The sequence below is a fragment of the Tupaia chinensis genome, unplaced genomic scaffold, assembly GCF_000334495.1.
Source record: "Tupaia chinensis unplaced genomic scaffold, TupChi_1.0 Scaffold000644_1, whole genome shotgun sequence".
Classification (NCBI taxonomy): Eukaryota; Metazoa; Chordata; class Mammalia; order Scandentia; family Tupaiidae; genus Tupaia; species Tupaia belangeri.
In genome coordinates, this window is record NW_006160165.1 from 3,535,257 (window position 1) to 3,561,067 (window position 25,811).

Here is a 25,811-nt window from a genome sequence, read left to right on the forward strand (position 1 = left end):
CAGCCAGGAAGGGTGGCGGCCCCCCCCGGGGTCCAGTCCTGCAGCCCGCCACCAGCCTCAGCCTGTCTCCAGTCACGGACGGGCACCGCAGGCGTCCCAGGAAGGTGTGCAGACCTGACTGACACCTACCCATGTGGGGTCGTTGGCAGAGCACCACCCCTTCCTGACGTGCCACCCGGGGGCCTTTTCTTCATGTACATGTTGTGCTTATATTTCCAATTTGTATTTCCTCACTTATGTCCTTTCTTCATCCCTTTCTCAATGCCTAGCAAAGAGTAGCAGAGAGGAAGTTGGCGGATGGTTGAGTGTACGCCCTCCTCCTCTGCTGCCCGTGGTTACTGTCTTCTGATTTAGCAGCCGTGGGGCCCTACGAAAATTCCCTGGCCTTGTTAGGTTCAGGGTTTCATTTTTTTTTTTCAATTAAGGAGGTTAGACTATAGCAATAAATGTCAAACTATTAAAAATATTATTGAGCAGAAGAAAATTTCCCAGAAAAGCAGGTATGTGAAAGGGAGCTCTAAATCTTAGAGCCGAGGAGACAAGAGTCTACTAAGAGGAGCACACACAGATCCAGAGCCTCCGCATGGCCTGCACACATCCTGCACATGGCAACCACAGGGCCTGGAAACGGCCTGTACACGGCCTGCACATGGTCCCCTCTGCCCCAAAGCAGCCCTCAGGGAGGCTGGCTGGGAGCTGACCCCTGACAGGAAGCCGACCCCGGCAGGAAGCTGACCCTGGCAGGAGCCACTGCAGGTGTAACACTAAGGGCCCTCCCCATGCTCACTTAGCCGAGCCAGACACGGCACCATGTCCTTCCCATGTACCTGCTTCCCAGCATTCTGGACCATATTTTAGGAGAACGTTCTAAGTGGGGACCAGCAGATGGCATAAGGGTTATGTCGAGGGACTTCACCCGTAGTCAGGCATGGTTCAAGTCCCAGATCCGGTGGCTTAAAGTCATGCTGGGCACATGTGCATTTGTGCCCAAGATCCCAAGAGGAGAATGGAGGGGAAGGGATTGCAACGTGGCCATCCCCCATGAGGGATGTCTCTCTGTCCTTTCCCTGTCTTTCTTGCGAGTACATGTGCTCTATACCAAAAAAGAAAAACAAACAAACAAACAAACAAAACAAAATAAACCTCTTAAAAAAAAGAACGTTCTAAGTAGTTTCATGATAAAATAGAAAAGATAGCTCTAAAGAGAGAGATATTGCTGAGACTTAAGCACTAACTACCTGGGGTGACCATAAATAATTGATGTCCTAGGTTCAAAGGAGCTTGCATTTCCAAGCATTTCAGGCAGAGGAGTGCAGATCATTGTCAAGAATTTTAACCAAAATGACCATAACTGAAGAATGCACAATTAAAAGTTGCCCAAGTCAAAAAGACCGTGAGTTACTTCACCCAAGGGCTGGGCGAAGGCAGGTGCACTACACTCTCTTCCCTCCTTCTCCCCGAGCTCTGCAGCCTGAGCACCACTGTGCCAGCGGAGCCCTTCCGAGTGGAACGAAGTGGATACTGTTATGAAGTTGGTATAATACAGACCAGGTAGTTCTGAAAACACTAGGTGAGCTGGGACATCCTGACTTTTATTTCTGTCAGGAGAAGGCACTGATTTGGGGATACTACACTGGAGCTATTTAAGTGGATATTTCAGAATGTATCAACGTCTTAAAGCTATGCCTCTACTCCATGATAAATAACTCATTTTAATAAGATGTTACAATATGCTTTGTAAAGGTTAAATCTGGAAGATGTTTTGAAATATGTTTACTGTGGGGCCAGCAGGTGGTGTGGTGGTTAAAGTGCTGGACTCCCACATGGTCCACTGAGGTTCGAGTCCTGGACCCACTAGTTTGAAACTCATGTCAGGCAAGTGTGTATCCATGCCAAAAATCCCAGGAGGAGAATGGAAGAGAAGGGATTGCAGTGTTGCTATCCCCTCTCAGGGGGAGATCTCATTTTCCCTTTCTCTGTCTCTGTCTCTCTCTCCAGCTAACATACACACCTTATGGCAAAAAGCTAAAACAGAGATAGAGACAGAAATATGTTACTTTGAATGGATCTAAACATAGAAAAGGCAATAAGCTTGCACATTCGTGGGGGAAGAGTGTTGTTCCTGACCTTTCCAGGGTCTGGACTGTGTCACACATTATAGCTGAGTAGGTAAGCCTGCTGTGGGACACTGTCCCCCACTGTGGAGCCGGCGTCATCTGCACCGACCAGCCTGCTGCATGCCCTCCTTCCCACCAGGGTGCACACCGACTGCTCTGACCCTGCAAGGGGCCCACAACAGAGTCTCGGCTTCCAGCAGTAATGCATCAGGTCAGAAACGGTTTGGGAATACAAAGGACTGAGTTTATGAACACCTGAAAAATGTATTTCATTCTGTAGAATATTTGGAAGTATCTGAAAAATAGTTCTAAATTTAGGGGGTTTTTTGTGTATGTTTTTGTTTTGTTTGTTTTTTTTTTTGTTTTTTTTTTTAGATTTTTGCTATAGGATTCATGTGCTTGCTGGAGAGACAGAGAAACAAAAAGTGAGAAATCACCCCCCCCCCCGTGGGGGGATGGCCACGCCCAATACCTTCCCCTCTCAAGATTTCGGGCATGCCCACACATGCGTCCAACGTGAGTTTCAAGCCGCTGGGTCCCGGACTCATACCATGGTCGACTGCCTGGGAGTCCACTGTCTTAACTACTACGCCACCTGCACCTGCTGGCCCTAGTTGTTTTTTTAAGTGTTGTATTTTTTTTACTCAAGCATTAAACTGATAAATAACAGTATCTAAGCCCAGATTATTTGGCAGTGGTATATGCAGCTAATATTGCTACAAAAAATGCAAACTCAAATAGGGAGTGCAAACATGAATAACTGCTGTTATTCAGACTTCCCTGAGGACACCAAAGAACTCAGGGGATTGCTAAGAACATGCTTAGATTTCTGCTCTTCTGACACGCAAGGCAGTGCTTCATTACAAACAGAAGTCTGATCTCTGAGCAAATCCTGGGAACATGAAGTAAGACACTGCCCGTTTCCAACCTGGAAATGATCTTTGTCTCAGTGAAGAATTCAGACCCCTTTGTTTCTTGTATTCGAAATACTGCTCAGTGCTTACACCGTATCACTCTGTACCACCTGCGATGGGAGAGTTCACTTGATGGCAGAGTTCTCTTACTCTCAGTCTTTGATCTTTAGGGTAATGTGGAGCAGAATGAAAATCACAGGGAAAGGTCTGGAGCTCATCCCACGTGAGTGTGGAAGCCAGATTCCACACTCACGTGGCTTGGCTGTGCCCGGGGTAGAAGCGCGAGGAGTTTTGCTGTGGTTTGGCACATGTGAGCGTTCAGCTGCCTGTCTCACCGTGGACTCAGGACAGTCCCGCCCTGTCTACACTGCAGGTAGAGAGAAGGCAGTCAGCATGGGGCCGTGATCTCGACAGACTCAGTGACGCTGAGTGACTCACGCGGGCCTGAGTTTGCACACTCAGGAGAAAACAGTTCTCAGCTGAGTGCACTTCTCAGTGGTGTGGTGTTTTTCCTTTCCATCGAACCAGTTCTTCTCTCAATCGCAGTTTCAGACTCATGTGGTCTTTACAGGTTTGACATGTAATTGTGGTGAGACCTCCCACTGTGCAGGAAGTTGATTGGAAAACGATTAGAATCGATCCACCCTCTTTTGTCTCAGGTCAAGCTGATGCCTCCTGCTCCCAGTGATGACCTGGCGACCCTCAGCGAGCTGGATGACGGCAGCCTGCTCTATGAGATCCAGAAGCGCTTTGGGAACGACCAGATCCATGTGAGTGCCTTGCATGGCCTTCGGCAGGCTCTCGTCTGCCTGCTTATTTCATAACACTGCTGTGAAGATCGCAAAGGCCCGTGGGTGCCTCTGCTCCTGGGGAGGGCTTGTGGTGAATTGTGCAGGTCCCAGGTGCCTTCTGGCTCAGTGAGAGGGCAAATCCAGCCAAGTGCCAAAGGATGGACGCAAGGACTCACCACAGCCAGGCATGGTGGGTGGGAGGGCCATGGCTGGGCCGGCAAGGACCAGCAGGATCTGCACACCTTTCCTGAAATGTTGCCAGCCTCCTCCATGTCCCTGCAGTCTGCTCCGTCAGGAGGAGAGCCCTGGATGGCCCAGCGCCCGTGCATGGAGGGCTGCCTCTGATTGCATGACAAGAGAAACTGTCATTCTGTTATCAGGAAATATCTTTGTGCAGTAAATAATTTATACACAGATTTCTGACAATATGAGACCAAAATATGCATAGAGAATTGATTCCTGTGGCTCGATCCTCATCCATATGTGTTAATTCTTCCAACACTGATGAAGATTTAGGCACCCCGCGATCTCAAAATCAATCTCTCCCTCCCTCCCTCTCTGCCTTCCCCCTCTCTTGTTGACTTTGTGGCCTGCAGAGCCGTTCAATCAGTGTCTACAGAGGAATCGCTCTGCATATACCTGCGGACCTATTTTGCCTCGTCTTCAGAGAAATTGATTAAGTAATCGTCATGTAAATGTGAAGTCTGAGATTCTCTGTAAGTAATGACTCCTCAGACGCTGATTAGCCTACGAAGATGAAGGATAGACTGAAGGCCTGGACGAATTGCCCGCCACACTAAATAACACACTCATAATTAAATACTTCTATCTAAAGTCATGACAGGGCGTTGTCGACACACACGGGAGAAACGTGATCATTTTGGTCTGTTCCACCGTGTTATCTTAATTACAGTACCGGTGACTATAGGACCGAAAGGCAGCTTACATCGGCTTGTATTTCTCTACTTTCTTTTTTTCTTTTTTTTTTTTCACCAGTGCCCACCAGAGAGAGGAGGAGAAAGCAGCCCGAGTGGGAGGGGCGTGGTGACCGCAGTTCACTCCATTGCTCTGTCCCAGCAAAGTGTCAGCATGCACACACCCGTGCCCGGAGTGCTTTACATGCTGCACAGCTGGGACTCAAGCCACGGCCAGCTCTGTAGGCCCCGGCCCCCAGTCACAGTCCCGACCACTGCCCGTGGGCTGTGGCCCTACTGTGTCTTTACAAGTGGTGGTGCCTCCTGACAGCCCTTCTTTTCCCCCTCAGTCCTTTCCCAAGGGCCTCCTGATATTCTAGAAGAACCATCCCTCCCTTTCAATCCAATCTCTCAATGAACTACGGTAATTATTTAAATTGCATTTTACTTATTTATTTCCTTCATGTGAGAGAAAGAGAAAGAGGGTCTCCCTGACAGAGCCCGCACTGCAGTCCTTCCCAGCCCTGCAGACAGCTGGGATTGAGTGCACCTGTGGGCACACCTGGTGTGTTCAGGGAGCCTGGAAATGGACCGGACCTTCCACGTGGTCTCCAGCATTGCCCAGCAATGCCCACTGCCTATGCCACCATGACTGGGCCTGGATATGGAAACTGCTATGAGCGTGAGTGAGATCTTGGTGCTCATCGCTCTTCACGGGAGGAGACACATCTTTACTTCAGTCTGGAGTCTGGACCAGGAGGCCATCATGCCTGGCCCCTGAGCACGCTCCCTGTGGACTCTGAGCCACGGCATCTGGTAGCTGCTCACTGCCCCTTCCTATAGCAGGCTGGATGTGCCTGGGCTGGCGCCCTTTCTCCTGACCTCCTCCTTCTCCCCATCAACACTTACCTGAAGAACTCCCACGCACGCTCCTCAGCCTTCAGGGAGCCTTCCCGCCCTCCAGGGCAAGTCCTGTGGGCTCCACTCTCAGGGCACCACTGCAGCCTGTGACTCTGTACCTCCCGAGGCACTGGGGACTGTCTGCTTCTCCTGATGCACAGCTCCCTGACCGGGGGTTGTGCTCACCCTGGGCCTAGCCAGCTTCTTTCTGAGCCAAAATGGCAAATTGAATACTCCCTGCTGTCCATCAAGCCCTTCACCACAGTGGACAACCTTCCGAGGCAATTTTCACACCGCTCAGTTTCTTTTCTGTATGTTCTATTTTAAAATTTTGTTTTAAATGAAAGTGGCTACAGAGACAAATTCTCTGAAGTTCTTTTTAAGTTTATGTCTTCTGTGAGAAGAGAGAGAGAGAGAGAGAGCTCCCCAAACATATTTTTGATGCCATGATCCACCCCTATGCTGAGCCGTCTGAGACCTGGGCACGCGCAAACCCGGAGTGCTCGGGCAGGTCTCCAGATTTGAACTAAGAACCTTCACATGGGTCACCCTCGCAGAGCATCACATTTCCTGCAGCACCACTCGACCCTTCTTTTTCTTGTTTTAAAGTTTATTTCTTCTGAGCAAGAGCATGAGACAGACCAGCAGCCCTGACAGGGTTTCCACACTGATCCGACTCAGGCTCAGGCGACCCAGATCACTGGCAAGTGTGCCTGCGTGTGTGTGCTTATGCGCACATGTGTGTGCACCCAGCAGGTACAGGAAGCCTTGGGATGTGAACCCAGGATGTTCCCCATGTGGGGCCAGGTGCATTTTTTACTGTCCCACCGTTCGACTTCTATTCACTTTATCTCTCTACCTGGAAGATCACAATTATTTTTTTCTTTTATTTTAATTTGCTAGAGGGCATGTATCCCAGAGAGAGACAGACAGAGGGGAGACAGAGAGTGTGAGGAAGCCCCCCTGGGGGAACAGCCACACCACAGTGTCTTTGTTCTTTAGAGATTTTGAGCCCCCATGCACACATGCCCAGTGTATCCTCCAAGGTACCGTGTCCAGGATTTGAACCATGCAGTCAGCCATGTGGGATCCAGCTGCCTTAACCATCATGCCACCTTCTGGCCCTGTATTTTCCGCTTCCTTAAAGTTCATGTGAAATAGAAGTCTGGCGCTGGCGAAGCAGTTTTCCTCTTCCCTGTCCCTGAAATAAGGAGGCACTGGGTCGTCCAGGACCGACTGCCCTCAGAGCGCTCTGTGCTGTGGTCCTTGAAGTGCACCTGATGGAGCGATGGGCAGCCCCCGCTCTGGGGGGCCAAGAACAAGCGCGCCTCTCAAGTCAGCTCAGGCCGGAGGTCGCCGGCTGTCATGAGCATGGATTTGAACTGTCCTTCCTCACCACGCCTGATTCTCCTGCAAAGCTCAGCGGCCCTCCCCTCAGGAAGACACACCGAGTACCACCTGGCCGAGGCCCCTGGCACACGTCTTCGGCTGCTGTGTGTTGCGCGAACCTGCACATAGGTGTCTGCTCTTCCCACCCTCCCCTCCATCCATCCTCAGTTCAGGAGCCGAAGCGAGCATGCTGTGCACAGGGCACCATGGCATGTCAGAGCTTCGTGGCTCTCCCGGCCACTCAGAGTGAAGCCAGAGGCACAGGGAGGGCCCAGGGCTGCACTGCCCCAACCCCATCCTTCCTGACCTTGGGGTCCCTCTACTCTGGCCACGCTGGTCACAGTGGTGTCCTGTGAGCACACCCTGCACTCAGGGCAGGCTTTCACCTGAGCAGCCTGCTCCGCCCAGTGCCCCTGTCCCTTGGGTCCTTGTGCCCTGCTCACGGAGGCCTGGCCCTGTGCTTCCTACCCTCTGGCATGCAAATTATCACCCTCTGACAAATTATGTATGTCTCATATTCAGACTATTCATTGTGTCCCCCCACATGAACACACATACATGTGTGCATCCCACATGCAATAGTGTGCACGCTCCATAAGAGCAAAAGCGTCTGTTCTGTTCACTGCTGAGTACGTGGCATCTGCGTGCGTCGCTAGTAGATGCCCAGTAACTGCACATACGTGAGCAGACCTCTTACACCACACACACGCTTTTAGCACAAGAGGAAGTTAATATTTATTTATCCATGGCCAACAGTTGAGACTGGGTTAAGCAATAACTTTAATCAAATCCAAAATAGAATATTTTGGCTGGATTGATTGTTTGATTAGGATTTTTATATTTCTGCTGTCGTCTGATGTATTGCCTAATAGGATCTTTTAAAACAAGCTATAAATTGCTCTTCTGCCAGTGTGTGACATTCTGATTAGACGGTGGGACGTTCCCAAACCTTCAGACAGCAGGTGCATTGCAGGTGAGGAGACACGTGCATGCCAGGCACGTGCAGAATGAGCATCCATCCCCGCATGGTTGTGGCAGCGGGGCCCGAGAGCGCAGAGTATGCAGCGAGACCTTGATGGAGGGAAGAGTGTTGGTGGTGTTCTCTCTGCAAATGCACAAGTGAGACTCATAAAGGGACTCATAAAGGGAAAGCAGCCTCAAAATAAACACAGGAGCTCTTGAAACATCTCGTTAGCCAAGAGGTTGCTAAGACATACTTAATTGGCATTCAGGAAACCAGAGTAAACCACACATCCATGCAGCTCCTGGTACACAGCCTGGGTCGTCTCGGCCCCTTGATGACTGTTCATTTCCCACCAGGGAGACCCAGTTGGAATAAACACGTTCTCTTTTAAGAACACGTGGACGGGCTGGCTCTGTGATACAGCAGCAATGTGCTGCTCGATGGAAGGTGCATTCCACAGGGACCACAGTTCAGATCCCCAGCCTAGTCAGCCTGAGGCACGCAGGGCAGGCATGTGAGTGCCCAAGAATGAGCTGGAGAACTAGGGGAAGGGCTCAGCAGGCCAGGCCCTGTGAGAGCTTCTCGCTGCAGCCGCTCACTCTCTCACATGCCTGTGCTCGATTGCGGATAAAGAGGGGAAGTGCCTGAAGAGTCTAATTTGCCGAGGTGCTGTCAGAGGCCAAGGTCCTTCTCACTTCAAGATATTTGAAACGTATTAGTATTCAAAAATTACCATTAAATTCCAGAGAATAGTGATCCTGCAATACTGATGACTGGACACACCTGACCCGAGCTAGTGGCCCAAGCCTGCATGTCCTCAGCCTTGACCGGGACACTGTGCTGTGCTCTGCAGTTCCGATCATGCAGCTCCACATCTTTCCACCTAAACACCTTCTGAGGGCAGGACATGCAGAAGTTGCCGAATAAACCAGTATGTAGTGAATGATGAGATGAAGGGGGCCAGCAGGTGGCATGGTGGTTAAAGTACTGCACTCCCACGTGGCCTAACGCAGTTTAAGTCTCAGACCCAGAGGCTTGAAAATCACACTGGGCACATGTGTTCAAGCATGCCCAAAATCTCAGAAGGAGAGTGGAGGAGAAGGGATTGCAGCATGGAGTGACTTCTAATTTTCGCTTTCTCTCTGTCTTCCTCTGTCTCTCTCCAGCAAGTGCACGCATACTCTATGACAAAGCCTAAAAAGAAAAGAGAGAGAGAAGGAAAGAAAGACGAAGTGAAGAAAATATCTAGGTTTATACCATTCAAAAATTATTTCTCTATAGTACATTTAAAATGCTCCATTTTATTTAAATAGCCTCTTTTGTTTTGAAGACCTACAGAGCGTCATACTTTAAGACTTTATCATTAATATTAAAAAAACATTTTTATGTATTTTCAAAGGCAGTCTCAGATTCCTTCAGTAATTAGGACAATCTAAAATTATGTATCAATAGAAAAATGAAATTTTAAAGATATTTTAATTTTACTTTAAACTTTTTCTCCTCTCTTAGAAAATTTTGAAAGTCTCTCAAAATCTGTATTGCAGCATTACTATTCTCTGGAATTTAATGGTAATTTTTGAGTACTAATAAGTTTCTCTTTGCATCTACTATTTTACTTTTTTTTTTTAGCTAGGCTATAAAATGCTGGCCAATCCTTTTCTATAATAAATACTGTATTCAATTATAACACCTAAACAGAATAATGTGCAAGTTAGTAGTGTACAGCTTGATAGATTTTTATTTCATTAACATACCTGTGTAACCAGCAGCTTCATAAAGAAATGAAAGAGAAGAAAATAAATAAGGAGCACACCAGACACGTGTGCACGTGCACACCCCGAACCCCAGCAGGATGGAAAACGAGAATGGAAGGGACTGTGGTGTGACCGGCCCCGTTCCTCTCTCCCCCTCCCCTCTGCCCCCAGCTTGCTCTAGCTAATGCGGCCAGTGCATGTGCCCTCTGGCAAGCAAAAAATAATAAAAGTAAGTAGGGGACTAGCAGGTGAAAAATAAAAAGATAGGCTAGAAAAGGCCTCTCCCTCAGTTCCCATTAGTCACTAAAAACGATTTGGGCATCTACGACTGCAGAGTCGTCTTCCTTCTGCCATGTTCACCTCACCGTCCTGAGCTGGCTGTGGCTGTGGCTTGTTCTCAGTCCCGCACAGTGAGCCGCGGTGTGGCTGCCTTCTGACTCACCTACCCTGAGGGCGGGAGCCATAATGGGAGCAATCGTCACCTTGTTTTTATTTGTGTGTTTTTGGTGCACATATGTAAAGATTTCTGCGGGATAAAGTGCAGACGGGTTTCTGTGGGGTACTTACCGAGTATGGAATGCCAACATCCTTCAGCTCGAAGAGATTCAGCCCAATCTCTGTCTGTGTGATGGCTATTTTTTGGTTTCGTTAATGTTTTTCCTTTTCTTTTTTGCCCCACCCCTCCACACACAGCTCATCTGACAGTCACACCCCTCTCTTGGGTTTGTACAACCGTTAGTCGGTCAGTTTCAGTCATAGAGTGCAGACATTCGGTACATGTTAAATGGGGACGTACAATGTCTCCCTTTAAGATAAGGGATTCTTAGATAAACCATTTCATATTCTAATATGTCTCTTATAAGTTTTATTTGATTTGAATTTGATTTTTCTATTTCAATTACAAACATGTAAGACAATTCACAAAATGTTAGGCTTTTTTACTTGTTCTATTTTACACAATTTTATAATTGTATTTTTGAATTTTTAGAAGTGCTAGTCATAATTCATGAGCTATTTTCATATGTTTTTTTAAACAGACTTTTATTGGGGATGTCCTCTTGCTTGTCAACCCGTTCAAGGAACTTCCGATTTATTCTACCATGGTGAGTATGAAACTTATAATATCGTTAAATAATGTAGAATGACACTTATTAGGCATACATTTGTGTATAAGTGACTGTAGGAAAAACACAACCATAAAGTCAAACTTGTCAGAAATCTTTTTTAAATCTGAACTGCATGATGACAACTTTTAATTTGTTATGAGGAGCTTTGAAAATCAGAGCTATCTTTTGATAGACAGTTTCCTTCGCACTTACAATGTGTGATTCTTCCATGGTTGTAGTCACTGCACAGACTTCTAGAATTAAACCATATAGAACCGTATTTTCCAGCCATTCTTGGCCAAAGCATGGTCCCCTGGGTTAAAGCAGTTTGGACACATGACTCCTTTCTGAAGGGGTTCTGTGACGTTAAAGCAAGGGAAGTATTACGTTTTAATAAGCCTAATTATATATGTATATGTATCGACATATTTGTTTATACAGTTCACCCATTATATTCATCATCTGCATCCAACACTGTCATGGACTGTAAGAGAAAAATAAATAGAAAAATATATTAGGAAAATGTACACTGACAATGCTTACAATAAAATGACACACTTTTTACTGGTCTTCATGGATTTAAAACATGTCTGCTAGTTTGGAAACTCACATCTATTATATAGAATCAAAACGTTTGTACTGGCTTACAAGTAACAAGCCATAAAATGACAGATACTAGGTTGGTACGAGGACCTGTTTCTGGTTGACTTAGCATATATCTCCTGTAGTGCAATAGTGCCTAGCAGTTTACTGTCAGCATCCAGGCACAGCGTTGTTTTTAAATGATCTTAGGAAAATGTATTTCTTTTAGTGTCTATTAATTATCACTGCATGTACATGTGTTGTTTAAAATGATAAATTTTCTTCAAATATTTTGGTTTCTTCCTGTGTTGGTTAATGTGATAAAAGAAGATACAACATTAAGGATGATTCTATCTATGAAAGTTACAATGACCAGGAGAATGGCTTCTGTTTCATGTTTTTAAAAAATCCATGCTCAGGGGACCAGCAGATGGTGTAACGGTTACCTCACTAAACTCCCACATAGTTGATCGCGGTTTTAGTCCCTGACCCCGCAGCTTAAAACTCGCACCAGTTGTATGTGCATGCCCCAGATCCCAAGAGGAGAATGTAGGAGAAGGGACCGCAGCACCTCTAGGGGTGGCTTCTCGCTTTCTGTCTCCGTGGCGAGCACATATAGCAAAAACTCTCTCTTAAAGAAAAATCTACATGCGGCATTTGAAACAAAAGAGATTTTGTTTAGTTGCCAATAATCACGTGGTATTAAGCCTCACCGTGGTCGTCCTTTCTTCTTTCTGTCAAGTCCTTAATCACAGACACACAACACTGGTTGCGGCGAGTTTCATTCTGAGCCTAGTGCAAGCACCTGGCACTGAGCCGACCTGGGCCTGGGCCCGACCTGGGCCTGGGCCCGCTGGCTGACTGCTGAGGCTGCGCCCATCTGATGCCAGGCTCAGAGGAAGGCTGGGAGCCAGGGAGCAGCAGTTCTTGGTCTGGGACCAACAGGGAGTGGGGATTACTGTGATGCCCGTTCATGCTAAAGGCAAGAGCCATCTCCATTCTAAATTGGGAAGATGGGGGAGCAGGAGGTCATGGACAAGTAGCCACGTCTTTCTGCCCTGGCTTTAAAAAACGCAGCCTTAACATCAGGAACAAAAGCACTTTACCAAGCCAACATTGGCAGAATTGATGGATAGGATACAGTGTGTTCGTTTGGGGATGCTGAGTAAGGTTGGTGTCCTTAAGAACCACATAGACATTCTAGAGGCCAAGCACAAGTAACCATAACAAATACCACAGGCTTCACTTATAGCTGAGGACAACAGTGGGATAGCTGCACTGGGGTGCATTAGCGACTGACGGGTCGGGAGGTCAGAAGGGAAGGGAATCAGGCTGAGAAAGGCGCCACGAGGAAGAGCAGAGGGACTGGGGTGGATCTTTTTTTTTTTTTTTGGAGAGATTTTCACTGTAGGGCGCGTGCGCTCGCCAGACAGACAGAGACATAAAGACAGAAAGCGAGAAATCACCCCCCAGGGGGGATGGCCACGCCTCAATCCCTTCTCCTCCATTCTCCTTTTGGGATCTTGGGCATGCATGCACATGCGCCCGGCGTGAGTTTTAAGCCACCGGGTCCTGGACACGAACCGCGGTCGACTACGTGGGAATCCAGCGACATAGCCATTACGCTAACTGCTGGTTCCCCGGGACTGGGGTGGATCTTAACGGACTAGCATGATTGCCGAGAGTCAGGGCAGTGTCTGGGAAGAGCTGACAGGAGCCGCCTTATGGAGAAGAGCGATATTTGCCCAGGTAGAGGAACGCTCAGTCTGCTTGATAAAAGCAGGAAGATCAATAAGCAGAATAATTGAAAATCTAGGGTAGGCCTAGATTATTGTTAAGATAGATTTAGATTTCATTGCTAAAAAAAAGATCGCTGGGAAAATTTCGACATAAAGAGCACTTAAAGGTCTTTTTGAGGAGAAAAGACAGCAGATACTGGACTGATGCAAGGGTGAGGTCGCCAGAGGCCAGCATGGGCGTCTGCGATGGGGACAGGAGTGGGCCTGGGCAAAGGTAAGGAGCATCCAAGGGACACTTAGCTGAAGAGCCGCGGAAGGAAAAGCCAGCTGCTGGCCCGGCCGATGGCATGAGTGTGGAGAGGAAGGGTATCGGCATCACAACAGAACGGAAGGAAAGGAGAGTTCGGGAGGACGGGCCAGACCGGGCCAGTACGTGCCGTTGCTGAGGTGCAGTTGGACGATGATGAGATCCGATACTGGGTGCAGATTAGGATGAAGTAATTCACAGAAGTGGTGTATTTTCTAAGATTTCTAGAGCCCATACCGTATTTAAGAATACAGTGCTAGAGCCCACATGACCAATTTCATGGTTCGAGTCTTTGACCTGACAGCTTGAAAAACACACCGAGCACGTGTGTGTGCACGCCCCAAATACCGAGCGGAGCTGGATTGCAACGTGGCCACCTACCTGGGCACGCTTTCTCACTTTCTCTCTCTCTCTGTCTCTCTCTCTCGTGTGTGTACATGCCCTATAGCAAAAATCTGTTAAAAAGAAAACAGAAGAAGAGTAAGGTGGAAAAATCGAGGAGGTGAGGAGCAAAGGAGAAGGCAGACCCATTCCTTTATCCTCTAAGTGTCGTTGAGATGAAACCTCCTAATGTCTAATGTGGTGTCTGATGTGGGACACCAGGCGGGGGGCTTTGGGTTAGGGGCCCTTGGCTCTTGGCCCCTGATGTGCCCGTTACCGGGGTGTTCGGGTTCAGAAAACAGGTGGACCACGCGGAGCTTGACGACTGCTAGGGCTGGAAGGAGGGCAGGGGCCAATGCTTTGTGGCGTTTCCCTGGGAGGCCATCTGCGGGGGCTGGGCACATACAATCACGTGTGAGCCCAAAGGGCACCCAGCCACGTCGTGTGAGAATCATTATTTCCACTTCGTAGATGAGTAAACTGTCCTGAGATCGAACACATTTCCCAAGTCTCCCCATAAAGGGCTCTCAACAGCACCGACTCTGAACCCAGAGGCGGACATTCCTTTTTAATTACATGATGCTTTGTGAAAGCAAAGATTTTGGAATACGTCCCCTCTACGTGGGTACATAGATAATTAGTAGGTGATCTGTGAATAGCTGGGTGAGGGAAGTAAACATTTCACAGTGCAGTGTGAAGCACAGAACCCACGCACGGTCACCACTGGCTTCTAGGGGGTCCCACCAGGGCCCAGGATGCTGACAGCTGGGGCCTTGCTGTCCGGCCCTTCCAGTGCTGTGGAAGTGGAGGGTTGGCTTCAGGAATAAGCATGTGACCGGGTTCCTCAGGCTGCTCACAGCTGACTGAGCGGCATCCAGGGCTGCAGCAGCAAGACTCCTCAGTTTTAACAAAAATAGTTCAGTAGAAAGTATGCTCAGGGTGCTGTCACTCTGTCCTTGTTATTCTTTTATTTTAAATAATTATTTGATTTACTTTATTTATTTTAATTTGACCAGAGAGGGGCAGAGAGAGAGAGAAAGAGAGGAAGCAAGCTGCCAGGTCTGGGACTCGCACTGCGGGCGACCATGTGGGAGTCCAGTGCCCTTCACCACCATGGCACAGGCTGGCCCCTGTCCTTAGTATTCTTATGATATTATTTAAAAAGCATAGAATCAGCACCAAGCACGGCATTACCAGAGCGTAGCAGTGGAATATTCTGCACTATAAACTAACTTTCTATGAAAAGAGAGGAATTGGGAGGAAAAACACCTGAGACATTGATTATCATGAAAATACTGTATTTACACACTCGAGCACTTTCATTTAATCTCTAGTAAAATTTGGCCTAAAGAGAGTACCTCACCCCAAGTAGGTTCAATGAAATAGGGTAAAAAAGGGAGAGAAATTTCACATACTTGAAGATTCATTTACGTGCCAAGGTCTCTATTCTGTCTGCTCTGTTTATGATGTTTAATGAAATCTTTGGCAGTTCCAGTTGGCATAATGGCTATGTCACTGGACTCCCATGTAGTCAACCCTGATTTGAGTCCTGGACCCAGTGGCTTAAAGTGGGTGTGGTGTCTTTTACTATAATGCGGGAAATTGGGGTCGTCAGACCCAACACCAGTGCCAAATCTGGAACAGCAAGCTGACCAGGTGCTTGTCTCATGCTCATGAAGAATTAGAGACATGGACACAGGGAAGGAATGGTAAAGCAGAGTTTATTAAGAGGAGAAGAGAAACATAGCTTCCAGGCAACAAGGGATCTCAGGAATGAGTTGTAGAAGAGGAACTGAGGTGAGGTGTTTCAGAGAGATTTTTGCTATAGGGCACATGCACTCACCAGAGAGACAGAGAGAGACAAGAGAGAAAAAATATCACTCCCCAGAGAAGATGGCCATGCCACAGTTGCTTCTCTTCAATTCTTCTCTTGGGATTTTGGTCACTCACACACATGCACCTGGTATGAGTCTTAAGCCACCAGGTCTGGAATTTGAACCACTGTCAACTACATGGGAGTCCAGCAACATAACCATTACACCATCTGCTGTCCCAGGGTGAGGGGTTTTAATCTTAGTTGGAAAGGGCTTTGTCTGGGCTCATTCTCAGGACAGACTTGTTCACGTGTTTCCCTCATGGTGGGAGTCACACACTAGATTGGTCTGGTTATTTTTCCCAATTTTGGAGTGGGTATGAAGGTCAGGAGACCCTCTTTGTCTAAAAGCTGTAGGCTATAGAGTCCATCGGTTAATAGCGACAGAATTCTTACATCATTGAAGCTCATGGTATGGGTGCCCATTGGTCGTAATTGTGGCCCTGTGCCGTGAATGTTGGGCCTGTCGGGTTATCTCATAGTTTTCACTAGTCCCAGGTACTTTAGACTCCAGAGTTAGGAGTGGCCTGACTCCTGGTCCCTTACTCTAATGTGTGTGACCTGCACAGGAGGTTACAATCAGCAGTTCCTGTTGGAGTCAAGGGCAGGTGATAAAGGAGAAAGAAACTAAATTTCTGAAGAAGCTAGATCCAGCTGGCTGGCTTTGGCTGACCTTCTTATCCTCATTTGATCATGGCTTCCTTGTGCTTTGCCTAACTGACAAAGCCCTGCTGGAACATACATCCTCAAGTTTAGAAGATATTGCCAAATGATTCTTGTGATTGCTTAAAACGACAGTGCCCACGTAGCCAGAGACTCGGGTCCGTATCACGTGTGTACTTTCATCTCCGTCCACGTGAAACTGTTCTGCAGGCTGCTCTGAATTTCCTAAGCACAACCTCTTTGGAGATCTAGGTCAATTCATTCATAAAATAAAAATTAGGTGTACCTGATAGCTCTTCATGGTTTAGAAGTCTTCTATTAGTGCAGGTTCTATTCCAGTGTATCAAAATTCACTAGAAACTCAAAAGTACTAAGAATACTACAAAGAGTCACTTTGGTAATCTTGATATATCACAATTTCACTCAAATTAAGCTAATTGTATTTGTTGTTTGAGAAATTTGTAAATTCGTATTCACACTTCCGTTATCTTCTCATGTTCCATTTAAAACCCTTGCTGCCTCATGTCACTGGAGTAAATACTGCTGAAATTGCCTTTGCTGTGCATCACCACGTGTTGGCCTCGTTCACAGGTGTCTGTTAAACTGGAGTTTTGTGAATTTCTCTTCTCAAAGACAGTAGGATAATTTAAGACCTATTGACCAAGTAACTAAACATAAACAGAAGCTTCCATTTTGTTGTCATGCAAATTCAAAATGTACCGAGAAGGTAGGATTTGACAATTGTGCCATAGATACAAACGCAGTCCTTAGTTGGAACTCCATTTGCTCTGGTGCAGGGACATGTTGACGTATCGTGGGAAAAGGGATCCTGGCACCTTTTCACGGAGACATCTGTCTCTTGGCTGACCTGTTTTCCAGGTGTCCCAGCTGTACTTGAGCGACTCTGGGAAGCTGTGCCCCTCTCTGCCGCCTCACCTCTTCTCCTGCACAGAGAGGGCGTTCCACCAGCTCTTCCAAGAGCAGCGAGCCCAGGGCTTCATTCTCAGGTGACGCTCCCTTGCCCCACCTCCGACCCTCAGCCTGCTCCCACTCCGACCCTCAGCCTGCTCCCACCTCCGACCCTCAGTCTGCCCCCACTAGCCTGCTCCCACTCCGACCCTCAGCCTGCTCCCACCTCCGACCCTCAGCCTGCTCCCACTCCGACCCTCAGCCTGCTCCCACCTCCGACCCTCAGCCTGCTCCCACTCCGACCCTCAGCCTGCTCCCACTCCGACCCTCAGCCTGCTCCCACTCCGACCCTCAGCCTGCTCCCACTCCGACCCTCAGCCTGCTCCCACTCCGACCCTCAGCCTGCTCCCACTCCGACCCTCAGCCTGCTCCCACTCCGACCCTCAGCCTGCTCCCACTCCGACCCTCAGCCTGCTCCTACCTCCGCTCAGCCTTGCCCCAGGGGATTGGCGTAAAAGATACCTGGTTTCTCGTAGCTTATGTTTATTTACTCTCTCAGCAATTTGAGGCCAGTATATCTTTTTGTAGTAAGTCCATTTGTCTCGTTACGAAGAAGAAACAGCTTTGCTCTTAGAAATAGCCCCAAGTATAGTTGGATCAATATCAACCAACTTACTCTGAAACTCATTTCATTCCGAAGATTTAAACTTAGAACCAGAGTGTTTTTGCTTTCCAACCTAAGAGAACACGGAGGAAGACTAGCACCCGGGTGACAGTGTCCCAGCCGCCATCCTCCAAGATGTGCTGCTGCCAGAGGTGGACCAATGTATGCAGGGTGGGTTTCCCACCTGTCTGGTGTGGACGGACCTTTGCTCAGATTTCGCTGAATTACACTCACAAGAGTATTTTTACCTGAAATGTGATATTAACTCATAAATGACAAAATGCCCAGAGGATGATTTACAATAGAACAAAAATTGTTCAAAAAAAGTTGATGAAGGGATGTCTCCAATGTAGTGGTAAAATGCGAAGGTCGGACTGATGGCTGCAAATTTAGTGTTCTAGTTTTCAAAATAGTGTGCAGTTGGGCTGTCCCTGCAGCCTAGTGGTTAAGGGAGTCGGGGTCCACGTGACAAACCGTGGCGCAATCCTGGACCCAGAGGCTTTGGAACACGCGTCGCTACATGTGGGTACTTCTCCAAATACGGACGCGGTGGAGAAATGGAGGAGGAGGGATTCCAGTGGGATCTGCCCTGCTGAGGGTGCGTTCTCCCTCCTTTTCTCACCGCTGAGCCTCTGGTAATTAAAATAAAATAGTTTACAACCACTCTGTGTTCTTCAGTATCCAGGGATGAGAGAGGCGCTTAAAAGGGGGCTCCCACCCATTCTATAAAGCAACTCTCTTTTTTCTTTTCCTTTGGTCAACGGGCATATGTAAGCAGGAAAGTGAGCTGGAGAGAGACAAAAGAGGAGCAAAGCACCCCACGGGGAATTGTCACACCACAGTCCCTTTTCCTCCGTCTCTCTCTCCTTTTGGGATTTTGGGCACACATGCACAAACCTGGCTTGTTTCTTAAGCCGCTGAGTGCAGGACTTGGACCACATGGTCAGCTGTGTGGGGTTTGGCTACCTTAACCACCAGGCCACAGAGCCAGCCCCAAACAACTCTTTATATGTCATATTTATTGGGGCTTCTGGTCTTACTATCTTAAAAAGATAAACACTTTTTAAAAATTGCTTGGGAAGTATCGTAGGTCGGCAAGTGTGTGGAGAGCGTATAAAATGCTGACAGTAATAATCATGGGAGTGTTGAGGACTCGCGGGGCCACACCCTCGCCCAGTGGTTCCGTGTATTACGTCTCTCACCTCCTCAGCCCTTCTCACCATTTGACCTATCAGGTGACCATGCAGTAGAGGAATCACCTAATTAGCCAGGCCCTCACCTGTAGTAAGCGGTGAATCAAGCAGGTGAGCGCCACACTCTGGCTGCGGGGCCCAATGTAGCCAGACCCAAGCACACAGCCAGCTCCTGCTGCTCATCCGAGGGAGCCCCAATCTTCCCTGAGACAGTGGTCACAGACCCATGGACTGACCCAAATTCCTACGGTTGAAGGCGGATGCCTACACACAGGAGGTGCTTAGTAAGTTTCATGGGAAAGAATGGGCCATCTTGGGGCTAGCAGGTGGCATGGTAGTTAAGGTGCTGGACTCCCATATGGCCAAGCATGGTTCAAGTCCTGAACCTGGAGGCTTGAAAATCATGCTGAATGCATGTGTACACATGCCCAAGACCCCAAGAGGAGATTAGGAGAGAAGGGACTGCCTAATGGGCATCACCTCTGGGGGGCGATGTCTCACTTTCCCTCTCGCTGTCTTTCTCTGCCTCTCTCCTCTCTCTCTGGTGAGCACACACGCACAATGGGGGGGGGAGGGTAGAAAAGAAGAGAATGGGTCCTCCTTTACCAAGGAAAAGAGCATTTTCAAAAGATCCCTAAGTGAATGCCTACAAAACCTAAAAAACAAACAAACAAAAAAAAACAGATTTATGAAACATCAAATTATTTTGCTGGCTAGTACTTTTTACAAAGACTGTGATTGTAGACATCCGGTTTTTACCACGGAGGATCTGTTCTGAAATGAGAAGTTTCAAGGGGAAGGCCTGGGGACCCAGAAAGGGAGCAGGTTGCCCTCCATAGGTAGCGGGTTGCCCTCCACAGACGGCGGTAACCTCTTCGGGGTGGCCAGAGGTTTCTGAAAGTGGAAGGTCCGTGCAGATGGGGAAGGAGCAGCTTTCTTTAATGACTGGAGTCTGCGTAAGAGAAGGGACGTCAACCTCTTTCCTGGCAAACATCCTTTAGTCAAATTCATTAGAGTAAATGTCCGAAGGCCGACTGGCCGCTGTCAAGTACTAATAAGTGGGTTTTCAGAAAATGACTGTCAGGCAAATAAGACTGTCTGCAGTGGGTTTTACCCCTGGATGTAGGAATAGCTTTACTGCACATACAGCCCTTGGGATAGCGAGGGTTGTCCTGGGCTTTTATGTTAAAGAATGCAGTCTAGTGTCAGGGCACACCCTGGTTACAGTGGCAGCAGAGCACGTATTTACCAAGTGAATGTATCAAAGCAGAGAGCGAATCAACCCCGGGCTCTTCAGAAGCTGTCGTGACGTCATTCCCGCTCACCTGTGTCGGGGAATTAGCTGTGGTTTTTCACTTTTTGACTCCACTCCCTTATACAATAACCTTGTGTTTTCCTGTTTTCTCTTAGTGGAGAAAGAGGATCTGGAAAGTCCGAAGCCACCAAACAAATAGTGAGGCACCTGAGCTGCAGGGCTGGCTCCGGCAGGGATGTGTTCGATTCCCGGTTTAAGCACGTAAGTGTCTTGTGAGTTGGTGAACGTATAAACAAACAAGTTTAACCAAGAAAAAGGTCCTTTATAGGAAAAGAGGACATCACAATAGGCAGAAAGAGGTTGAGACATGCAGAAAATAAAAAAGAAAAAGATCCATGTTGCAGACTGTTCAGAACACTGATTTCCCTCCGTGTGTAAGATACTTGGAACATAGTCTCTGTTCGGTCTGTTAGTTGGTTCTAAACAGGCACCACATTAGAGACTGGTTTTTGGCATAGAAAGCCACTTCGGTATGTGGCTGCACGGGGGACTGGCTGGGTAGGCGGTGGTTGTGGGAGGGCTGAGCGCTGATGGTAGCTCCCGTGTCCGAATGAGTCAACACGGTAAACCATGGTGATGCCCACGGCAGAGTAACCCCTCAGCCCCTGAGCTGATGTTAAATCCCGTTTGGAAACACCTGCAGTGAGTGCTATGTCTGTAAGTGAAGACCCTCACCCGGCAGCTCTGCCTGCGGTTTGAGGCTCTGCCTGCGGTTCGAGGCCTCACGCGGGAAGCGCCAGGGCATGGTAGCAGCTAAGGCGAAACCAAAGCAAGGCCACAGCCACGGCTCCCATCCCACCCCAGAGTGCCGTGCAGATTGACCCTCGTCATACGGTTCTGCCGAGTGTTGTCAGCAGGTTTGTCGGTTGGTTGATTGAATTGCCCTCACCAGAGAGAGACAGGGAGAGGGACAAAGCCCACTGGGGGTGTGCTCACACCACAGCCCTCCCTCCCTCCCAGCAGGATTTGGGCATGCACGTGTGTGTCTGGAGTGATTTTCGGGCATCCAGGAACAGGAGGCCACATGGGAACCACCGTCAGCCGTATGGGACGGTGCTTAATATTTTTATCGAAGTGTTTTATTTTTAGTTGTTTCTTCCATGGTAGAGAGAGAGAGAGAGAGCCCCCTCCCTTCATGCCACCATTCAGCCCAGGCGCAGCCCACGTCAGGAGCAGGCACCCATTCCGCTGTGCACAGCGAGCCCTCGGGCAAGACCCTGGGGCTTTCCCATGTGCCTTCAGTGTCACAGAGTGGCCTGATCCTTCTGCACCCCCACAGCTGCAGCGTCCTCCACCCCTGACTGACTTCAGTGCATGAACACATGCTGGTCTTGGCTGCGGGCTGACTCTGTGCCCCAGGGCCAGGGAGGCCCAGGCCTGGTCACTCCCCAGGCCACTGTCAGCGACACAGAGGAAGGAGAAGAGAGCACCATCCAGGTACAGGACCGGTGTTGGGAGGAGGCGACGCCCCGAGTTTGGTGAGGTAGCCACACAGCCAGAAGCCATCTCTAACCGGACAGCACGCACCCAGCTGTTACAGGGATGAGGAGGGCATTCGGTGTGGGTGAGCCACTGCCAGGCTGGCCACCGTCACGCCTTTGCTTGAACCCTTGAGGGCTTCTTTACTTCAGGTCGAACACGTCGGCACAGGCCAGCACACGTCTTGGGGACCCTCGCTTCTCTAGTCCCGCAGAGCTCCAGTGGCCAGTGTGCCTTGGTTCTGCATCAGCAGGTTCAGCCAACTCTAGATCAAAAATAGTATTCAGGAAAATAAAGCAACAGAAAACAACAATACAACATCCGAAACTGTGCAAATAAAAACAATAGAGCGGGCAGCAGGTGGTGTAGCGTTAAGGCACTGGACTCCTGCATGGCTGACTGTGGTTCAAATCCTGCTCTCGGTGACTTGAAACTTATGCTGGGCGTGTGTGGGCGCATGCCCCAAATCCTGAGAGGAGTATGGAGAAGGGATTGTGGCATGGCCATCCCCCCGGGGGGCTGATTTCTTGCTTTCTGTTTTTCTGTCTCTCTGGCGAGCGCATGCACTCTATAACAAAAACCTCTTTAAAAACAAACAAACAGTAGAACAGGGCTGGTCTCAAAATCTGGTGGTATAGGGAAGCCTCCTACATGGCAGACTGGTTCAAATCCTGGCCCTGGCTGCTGTGTGCATGTGCTTCAATTCCCAACAGGACTGAGGGACAGAGGAGAAGGGACCGTGATGTGACAGTGCTGCATGGGGATGCTTTCTCCCCAGTCCTCCCATCTGTCTCTCTCTGGGGAGTGCACAAGCCCTCTAACAACTAAACAAACAAACAAGAACAATGTAAGGGGTATTCGCACCGTGTTTATGAGGTATACCAAGTAAGCCAGCCGTGACTTACAGTCCTGTGTACTGAGATGTGTACACGTTAGTATCGTGCCAGGCGTCTAAGGGACCTCAGCATCACGAAGGTGGGTATTGTTGGGGGTGGGGGGTCCTGGAACCAATCCCCCGGGCGCTGAGGGGCCATGTCTACCCTTGCCCTCTTTCTTGGGCAGAAGTGCCTCCGAGTACAGTCCCCCAGGGCAGGCCGCGCTCCCTCCTTCATTGCTTGCTCACTCAGGAAGCCCTTCCCAGGCAGCTGCCGCGCTGTCTGCGGTTCAGAGAGGCTGCTTTGTCTGCCCCATGGCCGGAGCTCGGTGTCTATGGGGTGAATAAATAAATACAGCTTGTAGTTATCTGAGTTCCCTCAACTGACTCAGGACTAACATAAGCAAATAAATCGAATGTGGGGTAATCACTTATTTGCAGTCAGGACCCTGTGAATTAGTGTGTGTGTGTGTGCATGTGTGTGTGTGCACGCATGCGCATGTGTGTGTGCACGTACAGTTCATGGAACTAACATGCTTACCTCTCTGTGTCCAGCTTACCAGTCCTGCCTCTGTTAGGTAGTGAGAATGTCTTCCCTCTCTTCCCCTCCTCTCTTTTTCCCCTTAAATCAACTTTTGCTTTTTGGTTCGAGCGTGGGAAAGATACATCGGTCCAAACAACTTGGTTAGTATTTCACTCAGGTCAGAAGATCACTAAGTACATTTAAAAACCATCGTCGATTCCTCATACAAAGAAAAATCATGTGACTTCTGCTAGGTAAATAAACATGCTCTGAGGGAACCAGCAGTTAGCGTAATGGCTATGTTGCTGGACTCCCACGTAGTCGACTGTGGTTCGTGTCCCGGACCTGGTGGCTTAAAACTCACGCCGGGCGCGTGTGCGTGCATGCCCAAGATCCCGAGAGGAGAATGGAGGAGAAGGAATTGCGGCGTGACCATCCCCCCGGGGGGTGATTTCTCGCTTTCTGTCCCTATGTCTCTCTCTGTCTGTCTGGCGAGCGCACGCGCCCTACAGTGAAAATCTATTAAAAAAAAAAAAATGCTCTGATACCGTGGAAGAAAGTGACACACATATGTACCATGCCATTTCCTTGGAGAAAAAGTAAGTAAATAGCAACCTGCCTCATTCACATCAGGCCAGGCCGCAGTGTGGGTACCGACGCTCTGTGGGTGCTCATGTCGGGGTGAGGACTCCAGACACGGCGATGCACCTCGGGCTCCCGGGCGCTCCTCCCTGACTTGCTGGGATGTGGCTCCCCACAGACACATTTGCAGAAAGACACTTGCAAGTCATTCAGCGATTTCATAGATCATGATACCTGATTTCCTTGGGATAAGAGCAGCTGCTATTTTAGATCATTCCTTAAAACAATGACACCTAAGGACCAGCAGATGGCATGATGGTTAAGGCTCTGGACTCCCACATGGCCTATTGTGGTTCAAGTCCCGTATCCAGTGGCTTCAAAATCACATTCGTTGCATGTGCCTGCGTCCCCCAAAAATCCCAAGAGGAGAATGGAGGAGAAGGAGTCACACTGTTGCCATCCGCCCAGGGGTTATTCCTCACTTTCCCTCTCACTGTCTGGCAAGTGTATGCACCTTATGGCAAAAACCTTAAAAAAAGGACACCTGAAAGTCCAGAAACTTAAAATCTAGAAACATTTGACAATGAGTATTGTACTGTGTTGTTTTCTCATCACCGCCCTTTTGGCTTGGCCCTGTAGGGCTATTAATTCTACTGCAGTGTGTTCACTTGGGAACAGCCTGGAAATTTGTAGTATCTGATTCCTCATTTAGAAGTGAGAGGCACTTGTGTTCAGTCAGTAGTTAGTATGGATTTTTTAGTTTCTACTTTTTTTCAAGTTTATTGAGAGAGAGAGAGACAGGCAGACATTGCCCACCGGTCTTCAGATGGCAGTTCCAGCCAGCACCAGCCTGCCTGGGTCAGACAGGTACACACCCCCACCAGGTGTACTTGGGCACCCTGGAACTCGAACCCAGGACCTTCTCATGTGGATCCAGCATCTCACAGCATTGTCTTACTGCAGTGCCCATCGGACCCTGTAGCTTCTCCTTTTGAATCCTAATTCTTAAGAAATTAAATCTGCTCTAATGGATCCCTAGGCTTATGTCTAATTATGGAGATTGTTATCTTCAAAAAGAATGAAGAATAAATCAATTCAAGAACATATCTGTGGCATCACACATGCTCATTAACGACTTTAATTTGTAATCATTATTAAGCTCCTACTGTACTTAGCACCAGTATTATTCTACAGCTCAGCTCAAGATAATTTAACATTTGCAGTCGATTTAAGAATAGCACAATCTGTCTCCTTTGCTCACGTATGTGCATGTCCTGACACTGGTTCTGAAGGATTGCAGCATGTGTAAATGACATGGCTGAAAAACAGACTCAGGTTAACTAATGAAAATTACAGATTCTGTTGACTTACTTATAGCGACATGGAACAGTGGTTTCTCTCTAAATTGTAACTGAAACAATCATTTATTCAAACAGTCATTTAAGAGAAGGGCAAGCTGTGTATTTCCAAAATGCACTCTGGGTCACTTTATGTAAACTGGCTTTGCGCTTTATTAAGTGAATCCATTCTAAGATGCATTCATCTGGATGAGATGGGTGTGACTGTCCCACATAAATCAATTATACATTTTGAAAGTCCAGCTAATAGCAATGCAAATTTCAACTAAAACTTCCTAAATCATTTGTCCGTTTTATTCACTCTTTGTGACAAATAGAAGATGTCAAGAATAACTGATCTCAGGCCAGCTCCATGGCCTGTGGTTGAGAGAGCTGGTTCTTACAAGTTCTGGACCCAGTGGCTCCAACATGCCAGCCATGTGTGCACACAGACCCCAAATTCTGAGAGTATGGAAAGGTGGAGGAGAAGGGATCATTGTGATCGTTCTCCACGGGGGAGGAGGTGCTTTCTCCTTCTCCC

At 48.3% G+C, this 25,811-nt stretch overlaps 1 protein-coding gene across 1 annotated transcript in view; it reads left to right on the forward strand.

The window, feature by feature from the left end:
• Nucleotides 1-25,811, forward strand: part of MYO16 (myosin XVI) — a 603,762-nt gene that overhangs the window by 208,127 nt on the left and 369,824 nt on the right. The window contains 4 exon segments of the mRNA XM_027776197.1: nt 3,691-3,801; nt 10,781-10,846; nt 17,274-17,401; nt 20,571-20,676. Of these exon segments, the coding sequence (XP_027631998.1) occupies nt 3,691-3,801; nt 10,781-10,846; nt 17,274-17,401; nt 20,571-20,676 (411 nt within the window).